The sequence below is a fragment of the Caloenas nicobarica genome, chromosome 1 (genome assembly GCF_036013445.1).
Source record: "Caloenas nicobarica isolate bCalNic1 chromosome 1, bCalNic1.hap1, whole genome shotgun sequence".
NCBI classification, from domain to species: Eukaryota; Metazoa; Chordata; class Aves; order Columbiformes; family Columbidae; genus Caloenas; species Caloenas nicobarica.
In genome coordinates, this window is record NC_088245.1 from 200,734,324 (window position 1) to 200,748,939 (window position 14,616).

At 36.7% G+C, this 14,616-nt stretch overlaps 1 protein-coding gene across 1 annotated transcript in view; it reads right to left on the bottom strand.

Moving 5' to 3' along the window:
* CEP126 (centrosomal protein 126) overlaps window positions 1-14,616 on the bottom strand; it is a 39,900-nt gene that overhangs the window by 9,979 nt on the left and 15,305 nt on the right. The window contains exons 5-6 of the mRNA XM_065655791.1: window positions 12,392-12,590; window positions 193-2,323 (exon numbers count right to left, since the gene is read on the bottom strand). Of these exons, the coding sequence (XP_065511863.1) occupies window positions 193-2,323; window positions 12,392-12,590 (2,330 nt within the window). The remainder of the gene's footprint in view (window positions 1-192; window positions 2,324-12,391; window positions 12,591-14,616) is intronic.

Genomic DNA, 14,616 nt, shown 5'->3' on the forward strand with positions numbered 1-14,616 from the left:
TGTTTGAGAGGCCTCTGGGCACCACTAGAATAGAAATGACAATGACAAATGATGAAAACTTGTTGAAACTTGCTGTGTTGTGTGAATGCATGAAAGGCTGGAGGTTTTAACTGAAAACAAATTCGTGATGTAATTGAAAAAGACTTTTGGCTGAACATCCCCGCACCCCAAACCCAGAAACATGACTCTCACCAGCAGCAGAGCCTTTCGGAGCTCGGGCAGCATGTGCTCCTTGCCAGGAGGTGCTTGTTTTCCCAGCTGCTGGGATATGATGGAGACGTAATCCATTTTCTGCCTTAACAGGTCTTCTTTCAGCACAGATTACTGGATGATCTTGACAGGCGCTTGTCTGAACACTATTTACAGAACAAGTATTTTTTGCCCAAGGTTCGCGTTTGGCCGTGCTGTAGCCAGGTGTAGACATCGCAGTGGCCAAGTCCGAACTACAAGCACCCTCACTGTTTTCTGTGCCGTCGCTATTTAAAAGCTGGTCTGCTAACAGAACGTGCCTTTCACTTAAATCGTTCCTGCTTGCAGCGGGAGCGTGAAGACGCGAAGGCAGCAGCGGCTGACACCCAGGGCTGGCCGTGTTTGTCCCGCTCCTGTCTCCCGGCAGAGGTGCGGATGGTGGGTGAGGTGCCACCAAGGTCCCTGGAGCTCTCAGCATTTTGTTGGCTTCGGCAGCTGACTGCGGTCGGATTATAGTGCCTATTCTCTTCTTGGGCATAAAACCTGGCTGGGCTTTTACAGATCTTGGTCTTCTCGTCATTTTGGCCTTATTTTTGAGATGATTAACATCATTAATTTTAGAGTTATTGCTACATACCAGGGGTTTACTTTCTTCATCTTTTGATACCATCCAAGTTTTTTTAGCAGAAAAGGATCCAGTTGACATAAACAGATTCAGAGACGTGCAGTCTTTATTTGATTCTTCTGTATTAACATTTGGTTTTGATATATGAGTGTTTTCCTGATGATTTTTTATGAACTCGGGGTTTGAAGGTTGAGCAACAATACTTAAATTAATCTTAGGAGCATTATTTGTAGTTTGAACATATTGCAGCTGTGCAGAAGATCTTTCACTGGTGTTTTTCTCATAGCATTTTTCATTAGTTTCTACTGTTACGTGGTTAATTTGATCACACCATCTTAGCTTCCTATTGTATTTTTCATTTTCTGCACGTTTCTTTTTTATTTTTGCCAGTTCTAAACTGTCTCTGATAGAAGACACGGGTTGAGTTCCAGAACTGATCCCGTGGTTCACAACCACAGCTTTGAAATGACTGGTTTCATATTTAGTTTCCTTCTTTAAGATACTCGTGAATAATCTTGCTCTTTTTCTTTCAAGAATATTGTTTTTCAGGGTTTTGTGCTGTGCAGGAGTGCTAGGATTTAACTCCGTATCAGACACTAGTGACATAGTTTCTACCATATTTCCCTTTTCTTCCTCTCTGTTATTCTGTTGCTTAAAATCACACAGAACAGAGGCATTTGGTATGTCCTGAAATAAAGATGATCCTCGATTAATGTCATCAACACATTTAATATTTTCTTCTTTTGCTTCAGTCTTTTTTCCTGGGGTATTTTTTAAAAACACTGTACTGATGTTTTTGTCCTTTGGTAATGTATCAGCTGTGCTGGGAATGTCAGTGGAACATCCCTGATTAGGAAATAAAACTATAGATGTTGCAATAGGTTGACTGAGGTTTTGCACAGATATAGTTCTTTTTTGTGGGGTCATTTTAAAACTCCGATCTTGCATCAGATCCTGAACTCTTTCTCCTGGAATAAAGTCAGGGCTGGCCCAGGCTTTGCTAGGATTGAAAACAGGATGACCAGTGGCTGGTGTGCTAACAATTCCAGAAAATGGCTGGCTTCTTTCTTCTTTTACCTTTTGCAGGAAAAAAAAAGCATTTTTTATAGAGCTTTCTTGCTTACTAGAGGTAGAGAACTCTGCAGGTTTTTTCCCAGATTTGTGGGAAGCATATGATTCCTCTTCTGAATTGTGCACATGCTCGGCAGGAGTTAGAACATTATGTTTAGCTAAAAAATCATGAATAGGTAAGTTGTGGTTGTTTTGTGAATCTGCATTTCTCAGACAATTATTTAGATGCACATTTTTAGAAGTACTTTGAGCTGTATAAAGCAAACCATTATTCCTAGCCTGCGATCTTGCTGGATTGTACAGGGCACAGTCACACTGTGTAGCCAAAGATGATTCACTCGGTGTTGTGTAATTTCCATTTTGTTCTCCAGCCTCAAGACTGTCAAGGCTTGACAAGCTGTCTGAATCATCTGTTTTCTTGACTTCTTGATGAAAATTCTGAAATACAGGCATAAAATCAGACCGTTATATTTAAGATTTTTTTTTGTCTGATATTATTTTTTCATTATTGACAGCTCAGGCTAAAATACAATCCATACTGAACCTGGTGTTTTTACACCTTGGGTGTTTCCATCAAGTCAAAATTTACCCGTGTTCAATTGCAAAAGAAAATTATGTGGTTTGGTCATGAAATTCAGAGGAAAGAGCTGCAACAGATCCTAAGTTTTTATATCAGTTTTACAATATCAAAAAAGGAACAAGATTTGTCTAAACAGCACTACAGTTTCTGGATTGCCCTACGGCACAGAATGGTTTTTGCAGTCTAACACATACGGGAGTTTACCAAATGAAAGAGAATCCATAAAAATGCAGATTTGACAGTGAATCTGCCTTAAACTGGATTTTTTCCATAATACTAGACTGAATATTTTCATAGAAAGTGCCACAAGTGATGAAGATTTAATCCTTGTCATGGCAAATACAGAAAACATTTCTCCACTACCACAATTACAGTGATTAACACCTCCCCGCAGCAAACCCTCTTTTCTCATCTTTCAGAAAGAAGAAAATATCATCTGTTCTATGAGGATGGATCAGGTCTAAGAGCATATGGGAGTCCCATCCACTCCCCCAACTTTTTCATTAAACTTTAATGTAGCGATGAATAAGAGCGACTGGCACCATCTGAATCACCACTGGGACAACTTTATGTATGTTCTATACAGGCATTTTCTTCACTGTTACTTCTCCATCCAAACACTGCCTGACATGGTTGAAAATACCCTTTTCAAGTACAAGATTTCAAAAGACGCACAAACATGAAGGAAAACAAGCATATCAACTATTTTCACAATCTCGTACACCATCTCTCTGCTGTTAAGTTCATTTCCACACCACTGAGCAGTGAAGTAATTTTAAACCATATGTTGGAAAAAAATGGGATGAAAACCTAAGCAGCTGCATTAAATATGCAGCCTTATGCAATCAAGATTTTTTTTTCATTAGTGACTTTAAATGAAAAATATTTCAATTAGCAAAATCTGTTAACCGAGGTAAGTGATTATATATACCTTGGCAATTACAATAGAATTAACATTTTGAAAACTTACCAAAGAACGCATAAGATTAACTAGTGAATAAGAACATATTTTTGTAGCAAACCTTTTTAAAAATTTTAATAAAATTGTTATACCATAATATGGCATAGTATATAACGGCACAAATATTTTAAATTGCAGAATAAAAAGCTTAGTGAGCCCTGAAAGACTTTTTATTACTGTATTAAATCTTATCTTGCACTAAGTGTTCAGAGGTTGGTGTGGCCTTCCATTAGAGTTATGATCTGAGATAAAGAAACTAAATAGAAGAACAAAGAACCGAGTGTAGGGAAAGATCCCTTTAGGGAACATTTTCAAATGAAAACTATACAAATCAGTGTCTTTCTAATAGAAAAGAATAAATAATGTTTCGTTAGTGATTTATTAACCTTTATGTTTGGCTAAACTAGATTGTTAACCTCTGTTTGAACTTCACCAAACAAGGAAAAGGTATATGCTCAGAGTTTTCTGTACCAGGCCAAATTTAAGAACTAAGGTTGAAATTTTCAGATGGGAAGAAAACAGTAATAAGAAATTATAGGTGTCAGGCTTATTTCTTGTCTAATTTGGAAACTGCACCTGTATAGCTGAACTTGTGTTTCTAAAATGACTATGTTAAACACACAGATAAATTTTCTAAGGATTGATTTTAAAAACCCTGTTCCAATAGCAGGCTGGCTTAAAGTGGTAACTCTGGAGGGTGCAAGGAAAGTTGCAACTTTTAAAAAGTGAGATCCAAAAAATTTTACTCAGTTGTGCTCCAGAGGTTGAAGATAGACTTGGTCCTGCATTATATATAATTTTACTCTCCTTGTAAAACAAAACCTCATGGGAACACAAAATCTCAGTTGAGACAACATCCAGAAATAAGTTACGAACTGAAGAATAAAGAAGGATTTTTCATATAAACACATACATGCTTCTGCTTAGTTCATGAAAATTTAGTTCATTTACATTTATTTTGTTGCATCATACAATTTCATCATTTCACACATTAAAGATGCTTATCATTCTCATTAAAATATTTACAGATTTTATTTCCCTTTCTAGTCTACTCTAATGAAAATGAATGTCACATTTTCTTGTAAAAATGCATAACTAGAACTACTTCTACACACCTCAAAAAACATTCAACAATTATTCTTTCTTAGTGGTCAATAGCTAGAGGAAAATAAACCTGGAAATCCCAATGTTTTAATTGTATTTAATCTGTGAGAATATTATAGGATGATACGGAAACAAAAATATTCATGTAGCGTACATACTTTTTATTTTCTGGGTTTGGGTATTGTTTCTGTTTTATAAGTACAATTTCTCATCTTGCCTGCATTATCTTATGTCCGAACACATGAAATCTAAATCCAGCCCGTCCACAAACTTGGTATTCTAGGAGAGGGAACACTTACAAGGAATTAAAGAAGCCACTTAAATGTCTTAAGACTTAGAACAGCTGTGTTGAGCAATTTCATTTCAGTAAAGCACTAAAACAAAGAGAAAACATGAGCCTAAGTAATGTTTCATGAGGCCAATGAAAGAATAACATTGCAACAAGTAAAATTTTAAGAGAACCCGACAAGTGAATTTTCTGCCAAAGAACTGTGTCAGAACGCTGTTACACTAAAGAGCTGCTTTATGTATATTTGACATTTTCTGCAAAAGAAGTGCTGACTGTTCACAGTCCCAAGAGGTGAATGGGAACACTCTTCTGAAGATAAATGCTGGGAAAATGCTACCTCCTCTGAAAACCCAGGCCCCTCACATCTCACACTACTTGCTATTTTTTATAATTTCAACTAGTTTATTTATGGGGCTTTGTTATATGTGGGCGCATATAACATTATACTTCACATTCGTTGTGAAGTAAAAGACATCAATGTTCATGCAGATACAAAGCTACTGCTCAAAGTCAGGTATCTAAACACCTTCACTGATTTTGAATTTACCAGCTATGGAATGGGAAAGTCCTTTATCTTTCTATGCAAGTTTGGAAAACATAATGTACATGGCACCACACAATACTGATTTCACAGAAGATTTGGGCAGACCCAAGAAATCCAATATCACTGAGAAAGGGTTTTGGTGCTTATATTACAGAAGAAATCCATTATACTGTGCCAAACCCAGCAAAGAAGCTGTGGAGGTGTAGCATGACCAGAGAAATGCTTCCTACCAACACCCCTGTCTCTTTCCTAGGGTTACTCCTTGGTGCCCAATACGCCCCCAAGCTATCTAGGCTACAGAAACTATTATAGCTATACAGAAACCACTATAGCTATCTATGAACACGAGTATTCAAAAGAGCCTAATTTGCCTGTTTGGGAAACCACAGGATGCTAGAAACACAGGCTCAAACTCCTAGGTATAAAAAGGAGTCAAATTTCCAATTTTGTGTGCACTCGGGCTCTCCAGTAAGCCACACTGCACGGAAGGATTTCTAAAGTGATCTGAGCACTGAATATCAGGGTTTCAAGTTCTGACTTCCAGTTTTAATGAAGTCCCATTGCAAATGTACATAACTGTGTAGGAAATAGGTTTTCAGCTAAGTGTTTGTCTCTGTTGCTTTCTATTCATTAATTTAGCATCTCCGTACTCAGAGTGTAGCTTCTCAGGATTCCTGTTCCAGGTGCCCAGCTCTCACAGACTAACCCAGCCATTCAGCTCCAGAAGTGGAGTTAATAATGCTATTAAAATTATTAAATCATTAAATGTTGAGGTATTGAGCACCACAATGCACTGGTCCCTTTTTTGTTTCTAATCCTTTAGTGAATTTATTTTGAGCCGGCACCATCTAACCCGTACATTTAAGAGATGAGGTCATGTAAAAATAGTATGGGACTGCATAAGTGAAAACTGTCATAAGGCAAATGGACACGGAGAAAAATTTGGTGTGCATATATTATATTAATATAATATTATATATATTAATTATTTAATAATTAATATAATTATATATATAATATAATAATAATATAATATAATATAAATTTTAGAAATTTCTAACGGCTTAACTAATAATAATTTCGATGTTATATATAAAATGCAATGACATAATATAATGAGCAAATTCACCGGTATTTACAATCTATGTGACATTCAATGTCATTTTGGTTATCCCAAGAAAGGAGAATAGAGATCAGCTCAAACTTATCAATTTTCACTTCATTGGCATTTTCAAATTGTAGGAGAAATGATGTTTCAAAACATATTTCACAGATGAAGCCATTTCTAGACAATACTTTAGAGACAGAAATGAAAGGGAAACAATGCTCAGAGATTTTTCCCATTTTAAAGCAAAGAAATAATCCTCTCTCTCACTGATGGTTAAGGTCTTACTGACGATACTCAAAGCCCTGAAATCATAATTTTCAGAAAAGCTTTCCAACAAAGTCTGATGTATGGGGAAGAAAGAGAAGAATAACTGATGGAGGAAAGTATTTCTTTGTCTTCTAGAAAACTCCAGAATCTGTCTTTCTGGTTTATTCTTATTCACAAATACACAAATAAGGCAAAGCATTGGGGTTGACAGATTTCAATGAACTGGACCTGTAGCATCAGACAAATTATTAATACTATTTGAGCAGCACACACCTCCTAAAAGACCCACAACCATACAGTGTGTGAATATAATTTTTGAAATAGTCCGAAGTTCGGCTGAGGGACTATCCTACCAGATCTCTCTGGCTTGCTAAAAAATTAGTATACATTTTTGCAGTGTACAAAAAGCATTACTTTTTCTTTTAGCAGTGTAAATACATTGTGAAGATGGAACAGTTTTTAACATATTTTAACTCTATCTTGTGCACTGCACAGCAGCAACTGAGGCAGAGGGTGGATTAATATTAGGAAATCCTCAAGGTCAGATACAGAAATACTTTTAGAATCAATTCCTGAGTTGGAAGGGACCCACAAGCATCATCGAGTCCCAAGCCTCACTCCACACAGGGCAACCTAAAAGTTAAACCACGTATCTAAGAGCATTTTCTAATAATATATATTTATACCTCTCTAGAAATAAGTTTATCTAATGAAACAGTTTTATGCAATTGCCAACATTCACTGCATGTTTCATTAATATAATCACTTGTCTTGAAAAAATACTCAGTGACTGTTACATGTTACCTGTTTTACAAATTCAGCTTTTCCGATCAGATATTTTTCAAGACCTACATTCCTCTAAAGAATTTTACAGACAAGATTTATCAGAATATGTACAAGATGTCAGCATCTATCTTGCCCTAAACAGCCTACTGAATTTAAAGGCTGGTATTTTGGTTTTTTTCTTGCCACTGTTTGAAACAGCGTAATTCTTTAAGCTGGTTGTCACAAGATCTTCCAGTCTCCTGGGCCCCAGTTATTCCCTGCTTATTCCTGTCTCTGAATTCTGAGTGTCTGGTTTAATGCTTTATTTCCGAGTTGGTGAGCCATTCTTCCTTATGGAGATAGACCAGTACCGAGCACGAACTGCACAGCAAAGCTCAAGCTACTAAATCCCACAAAACTGCTGCTGGGGATTTATAATAATTAATGCAGGACAAAATTGAAAAATAGTGACTAAGTATCTGTGTGCCAAGGCTACCACGAGCCTGCTAGGACAGAAGCAGAATACTGGAAGAAAAGAGTAGTTAAATTATGTTTTGCTTTACATTTCACAAAGAGAAGTTTATCTCTTAAAAAACCAAAACACAGCTCTGCCATCTTCAAAGGGATAGAATTGCTCTGGACAGCGATACTTTAATCTTGATGAGAAAGCAGTAGATTTCCTGACATCCCCTTGAGACATTAGTATATACTATCTCTGACAATACCAAGTTATTATAATATAATATAGCATCCTGGCAGCGCAATGTGCACAAACTCTTGTATCTTCCACTCCCTTCCTGCAAGCAAACCTTTTATTATTACTATAACTGCAGTGAACTAAAGATCAGATACTGCTACTTTTTACTCCATTCATCTCCTTTACATTTATGAACAATTTGTTCTGTTCCAGTAAAACGAATCACTCAAAATAGCTATGAAGTATGGTAGAAATAATTTAATGCATAGCTACACATAAATATTTCATATATCCATATATATATGGATATTTGTATATGAATGTAAAACCAACAATGGAATCATGTTAATATGTATGGTCATTCTTATGAAAAAGTATATGCTTGTAAAGGAGAAGCAGGTATATATTAGATGCCAGTTCTCAGTTTCCCTGTTTCTGTGGTTTGCAAGCTACGCTGTTTGTGTAACTACCCGAGTTTACCCACAGGCAAAGCCTTATTAATGTATTAACCTACCTGAGAAACAAACTCGTTTGCACTGAAAATGCTGCTTCAGCTTCAATGCTACATTATCACCTGTTCAAGCAGGGCTCTGAATTGAGGCAAGACACTCTTCAAATGACTGAACATCCAGATTGCCAGATATGAGGTTGTAATGCCAGTTTATACAGCACAGGTGTGGAATAAACCACTATTTTACATAAAAACCCCTACTCTTGAGGAATACACAATCAAAACAAGTTCCAGTATTTGGGAAAAATAATTTAGTCTGGAGATACATTTCAATTTGCCTTTATTGCAAATGTGAATTATGGATTAGTGAAATAACATGGAAGATAGTGGTATGTCGAAATATTGGTTGAAAGCTAAAAGAACCTGAATCCCCCGATCTTGCCAAAAGGAAAATGAGCAGGGAAATCACTCAAGTTTGTCATATAATTTAAGTGGTCAACAAAAGAGATGTTACATTCACAGTTGCAAGTAAAAAACGGCCAATGTTTCTTGTTGTAAGATGACCACTGAAACCTATTTCAAATCTCTGAATGGTCTCTTCAAAATCAAGTCTGACTGCAGTTCCAATGTCACTCTATCCTAACCCTCCCCTTAATCATCTCTTTCCCCACTAACCAGCCCTGAGCCTTCTCCAGGTTGTTGACACTTGGCAGAGACCGTACGCGGACACTCCTCTTTCCATGCTGGTCTTGTCTGTGCCTCACAAGAGTTGGAATGATACCGTACGCCTAGCAGAAGGTTATTTAACTCTTCCCAGTCATACTACAAACGCACTTCAAAACTAATTCATTTTTTCCATCAGTTACCCGAAACATCTCTATTTCACAGAGTTCAACCTCAAAAGCACAGTAACACAAACAGCTAATATTCCACAGCTCAACTCATCAAGTCAGGCGATGCCCTCGCCCGTGTGTTCGCAGCTCCTGCTGCTTTCATTCAGTGTAACACCACCTAGAAAATATTCAGCGTTATTTCTCAGAGATTTAATTCTATATGTAATATGTGTGTCCCTGCTCATTGCAGGGACTTGGACTAGATGACCTTTGAAGGTCCCTTCCAGCCCAAACTATTCTATGATTCTATATAAACACACACAGAGTATAATAGGATACAAAATTTTATTGTATTTGAGATAATATACCAACAACTCCGACCTCATGGCTTGAGTTGTAGTTTATGAGAAATAATACCTGTGTTCCACCCCATTTCAATAAATATTGAAGCATATTTTGCCAAGGGGAACGGTATCCATAGAAAGACCGATACTGAGTACTTCAACGGCTGCACAATATTCTTGGAAAAAAAGGAGAGACAAGGTAAAATTCCTGCTTGAATTCAGTCAGAAAGGGATTTAAATTTTGATTTCATGGATACCATTTGAATAACCCAGTTATGGTTATATAAAGGAGGTAAGAGGAAAATACAATCTCCATGTGGTAATTTATACCTATTTTGTCTGTGAACTAGCTTTTGCTTCCAAGCATTTTGTTTAAAAAGTGAAACAGTGGAGATAAAATGTTACATCAATCAAACAATTTAATTCAACCATAATGTATTTTTTCTGGAAGAGCATAAAAATATTGTACTGACCAAAACAATTTTGCATGGCCACCAAACTAAAGAGGTAATGAAAAGAAAAAGACAAAAGATATAGGAATAATACTATTCCTTGACACAGTTGAGCCATTTTAATGGAAAATTTCTAAATTATTCAGTTCAAGGCACGTGCTGGAAATGGAAAATTCAACATAAACAGTTAGTATTTGGAAGAAATGATAAGCACTTGGAAGTAAGGTCTTATCATGAAAATCTGCATGCAGCTTTAGCTAAAGACATTGCTACCAGCTCCACCTTAAAGATTTTATTTATTCCTGCAACAGAAACAGGAAAGAACTGTGCAACAAAACCTTTAGTTGCAAATAAAGTTAACAATATTAATTTCTTCAAAATGGAACATACTTATGGACGCATAAAAAATAGTAATTTGGTTTACTGGCTCAGACGTAACTGTTGCACAGAATCAAGTCCACTGCCCTCAATATTTTAAGCAAAATAAATTTGGAAAATGATAGAAGGGTCACTAAAAACCTTGGCTTACTGCCGAAACTATTATACACACATTTTTAGGAATGGAAAGCAGGGGACACACCAAATCTATTGGTGAGGGTCTACAAAGAACATTATTGCCCTGTAGGAAAGAAAAGAATTTTAGGAATCTTTATAATCCTACAGGGCCTGTAAAAACAGAAACAAAGAGAGGTCAAGGGATCTCAGTGGACGAGTAGACTGCAAACTTTGTGCACAGTGAAACACTTTAACAGTTTCAGAAAAGCAAGTGCTGCTGAAATGACTGGACAACAGACAGTAAGAAGACTACTGCGGCCTATTCATGTCAGTAAGAGTATTATAAATAACCATAAATTATAAATTTTATTAGCAAGAGTATGACAAATACTACTTCACATCACAGGAAGTCACAATGCACATGCTCACCAGCACAGTCCAAGTATTAAACTTGCAAAACTCAACCCTTAGAACAATGACAGTAACTTTCTTGACTATTTTTCTAATCAGAGTCCAAAGCATGTAATTTCAAGAAAGAAAATCCAAATGTTTGAAGTACAAATACTTATAATTTGAAATGATTTATCAGAGGGAAGAAGCTGAGCAACACCTAGTGGTAGCAGAAGAATACATTCTGGAAAAAACAAAAGTTTTTTACAGGACAAAGCGTTTAAAAATATATTAATTTTTAAACACAAATTCCTGTATTATATGCAGTGTCCAAAGCTGAATGATAACATTTAGAAAAAACTACAAGTAAAAAATCATGCACGAATCACATCAGTTTTTCCCTAGAATTCAGTAAGTATGTAAAAATTGTGTTGGATAAAATACTCTACAATATAGCTGTCTTACAATATACTAAGAAGAATATTTTTATAGATTTTTCTCAAAAAGACTGCATTTTTAAAAGAAATTACTTTGGAGCTCAGTTCTTCTTGATTTCCACTGTGTTTCTAACGTGACTTTTCAAGCAGATTTGGGGTCCAAAACTTAGTTCAGGCAGAAAGTTCATGAGATTGTTACTAGAACACCTGCATCTATTCCAAAGATGACAAAAAAGGATCTCAAGAGATTTGAAGTCTATCCCTAAGAAATCACCACACGCTGGGAAAAAAAAAAAACAAAAACCAAACCAAACCAAAAAGCAAAAAACAAATCAAGAAACTACAAAAAAACCCCCGACATTGGATCTATTGTAATTATACTGCTATAGCAATTTGTGCTGAGCTGTAGCAACCAATGAAGCAGAAATTCAGTGTGAATTGTGAGCCGCCAATTTAAGCGTGGAGGTGGCACAAGGCTCCTGCGACAGACTAATGTCTGGCTACTGCAGAGCCAAGCAGTCTGACACACAAATTTTACGTTCACAGAAAGACAACATGACAGATATCTTTGAAGAATTCATGAAAATATTCTTCCACCATTTTGAAAGATCTCTGGTTTCTTAATTAAAAAGACATGTAATTTTACTACAAATAATCTCTTAGTAAGGCATAGTACAGTGTGCCCTCAGGTAAAGTGTGCTTAACAGACCTTTCATTCTTATCACACTCAAGAAACTTTCTATTACATTTAAGAAGCATCATTTAATGAATCACATGAAAATATCATACCTCCAAGTTGCTGAGATGCTGTTTTTCAAGGAGTAGTTGCATTTCTTTCAGATTTTTCTGGAAGAGAAGCTGGTTACTATCCATGTTTGTTCTACTGCTCTCTTGTATTGCTTTATCCCAGCCAACCATTGCTGAAATCTGCTTCTGATGGAAAGAACCGTTTCTAGATGCTGATGAGGATGAAGTGTCATCTGTGGCTCTTGATACAAGCAAATAACTTATTACTTTGGCTTATTTCTGTGCACTAACCGTACACTTTTAAACATGTTCCTCTCAAAAGTATACATCATCGATAAATGCCTGGCAAGTGAAGGACATCTATACTATATGTGACTACAGGTGGTGCTGTTAGTACTCTCTAAAACCGTCCAACACTTTCCATTTTAAATCCTCTGTTATTTATAAGTAGTCAGACTTTCCTGATTGGGTTGTTGGGTGACTGCCTCAGGCTGAATTACTCTGGAAAATGTCAGCCAACAGTATGCTCATTTACAGAAATGGATCATGGAGGTTTTTTTTGTTTTTTTTTTTTTTTAAAAAAAAGGCAAAATGGCTTTTATTTTTCCATAAGCTTGGCTTATATAGAGGATAACTATATATCGATGTTGTCAGATATTCCCTTACTTCAAATAGCGAGAAGGCTTTTTAGTGTATCTAGAGAGCTCAACTTCACTGATGGTGTGCAATGTCAGTAATGTGGTACATTAAAGAATTTGTATTTGCTACCCGAGGAAAAAAAAATCTTTGGAGTAGCTAGTGTAGGTGGGTACTGTGGTCAGGGTGAGCCCAAATTAAAATAGAGGAAACTACAGGTTTCTACAGGATAAGAATTGGCAAGAACCATGGGGCTGGTTGGCACCCAGGAACCAAAGAAGTCGAGAACCATGTGAAGCCAAATGACAAGGAAAATGTGCAGTCAGAGACTAGGAAGGTAGGAAGTGCGGAACAAGGTATGTTCAAGAACAGAAAGCAGATGGAACTGGAACAAGGCCGGGTAAGATCACTAGGAATAGGAACTAAGCTTCAGAAAACAAGAAGCAAGAATTAGGTAGATATCAAGGATGACAAACCCAAGAAACAAGCAGCTTTAACCAATACAAAAGACCTTAAAAAGGGCAAAAATAACCCACACACCAAAACCCACCAGCTCATAGGTAGATGAGTTCTTCTGGAACTGTAACTATGACCAGGTTGGCAGCAATGCTTGACTGCCTGGTGGAACAGCTTAGCGAAGGACACTGATCCTGTTTTTTAGCTACAACCTGGTTCAAGGGCCCTAAAATCCCTTAGTCTGGCACTTAGAGAAATCTCTCACTAGACCCAGGCTTTGAGTTCTCACATCTGTTCAGCTGAGCCAGAACACAGTTGATTAGAAAGCCAAGCTTATGTCTCGCTGGTTTAGGATCAAGTATTTGTTGTACTCCACAATGACTACAAATGGTGGCAGAAGGAGAACAAATCTTGGAAACAGATTATCAGTATAAACTTCCAGTGCAGTTATTTGTAGAATGGGTATACCTTTACGAAAAAGGGGAGATCCAGCTTTTATTTTACCAGGTTGATTACGTCCAATGCTTGAAACGATACTTTTATCTCAGCAATCGCTGGATTTTGAGTAACAAACCAAACCTTATTGTCCATTTAATATGCAGATGCTTTCTAACGTTCCCAGGATGCATGTCTCATATATAGTTCCTTAGCAGTATCAACATGATCCCTTAAATATTGTTCAACTAGGTGAAGTTGTTTAGCTAAATTTGTGGCAAAAGGAAATGGTAAGTGTCCCGAGAGAAAGCTGTGAGCCTTTGAGGCACAAGGAGCAGTTTGAAGAAAGATGAAAAATAAAGAAACAAATGATAAAGGCAGTAGGAAGAGGCACTCAGCTGCTGTCCTTAATCGAGCCTATGAGTGAAATGACACAAACGATCAGGAACCTTGAGACAGGGTTCAGAAATATCTACAATTTTTTGCCATACTTTCAATTTCTATTTAGCAGGTATATTTTTGTTTGTTTGTTTTTATGGCTGCAATCCTCCTTTATTATGTCAATCCAGTGTAGTAGCTGCAGCCCTATATGCATGTTAACTGGCAGATAGTGTAAGTGTTTAGCTCTAAGAGGTATGAAATATTTTCTCAATTGTCCAGTTTATCAGCTGCAAACATGTTTTAATCAGCAGTAGAAATGTAATCAAACTACATATTAACATCACAATGAAGAACACACT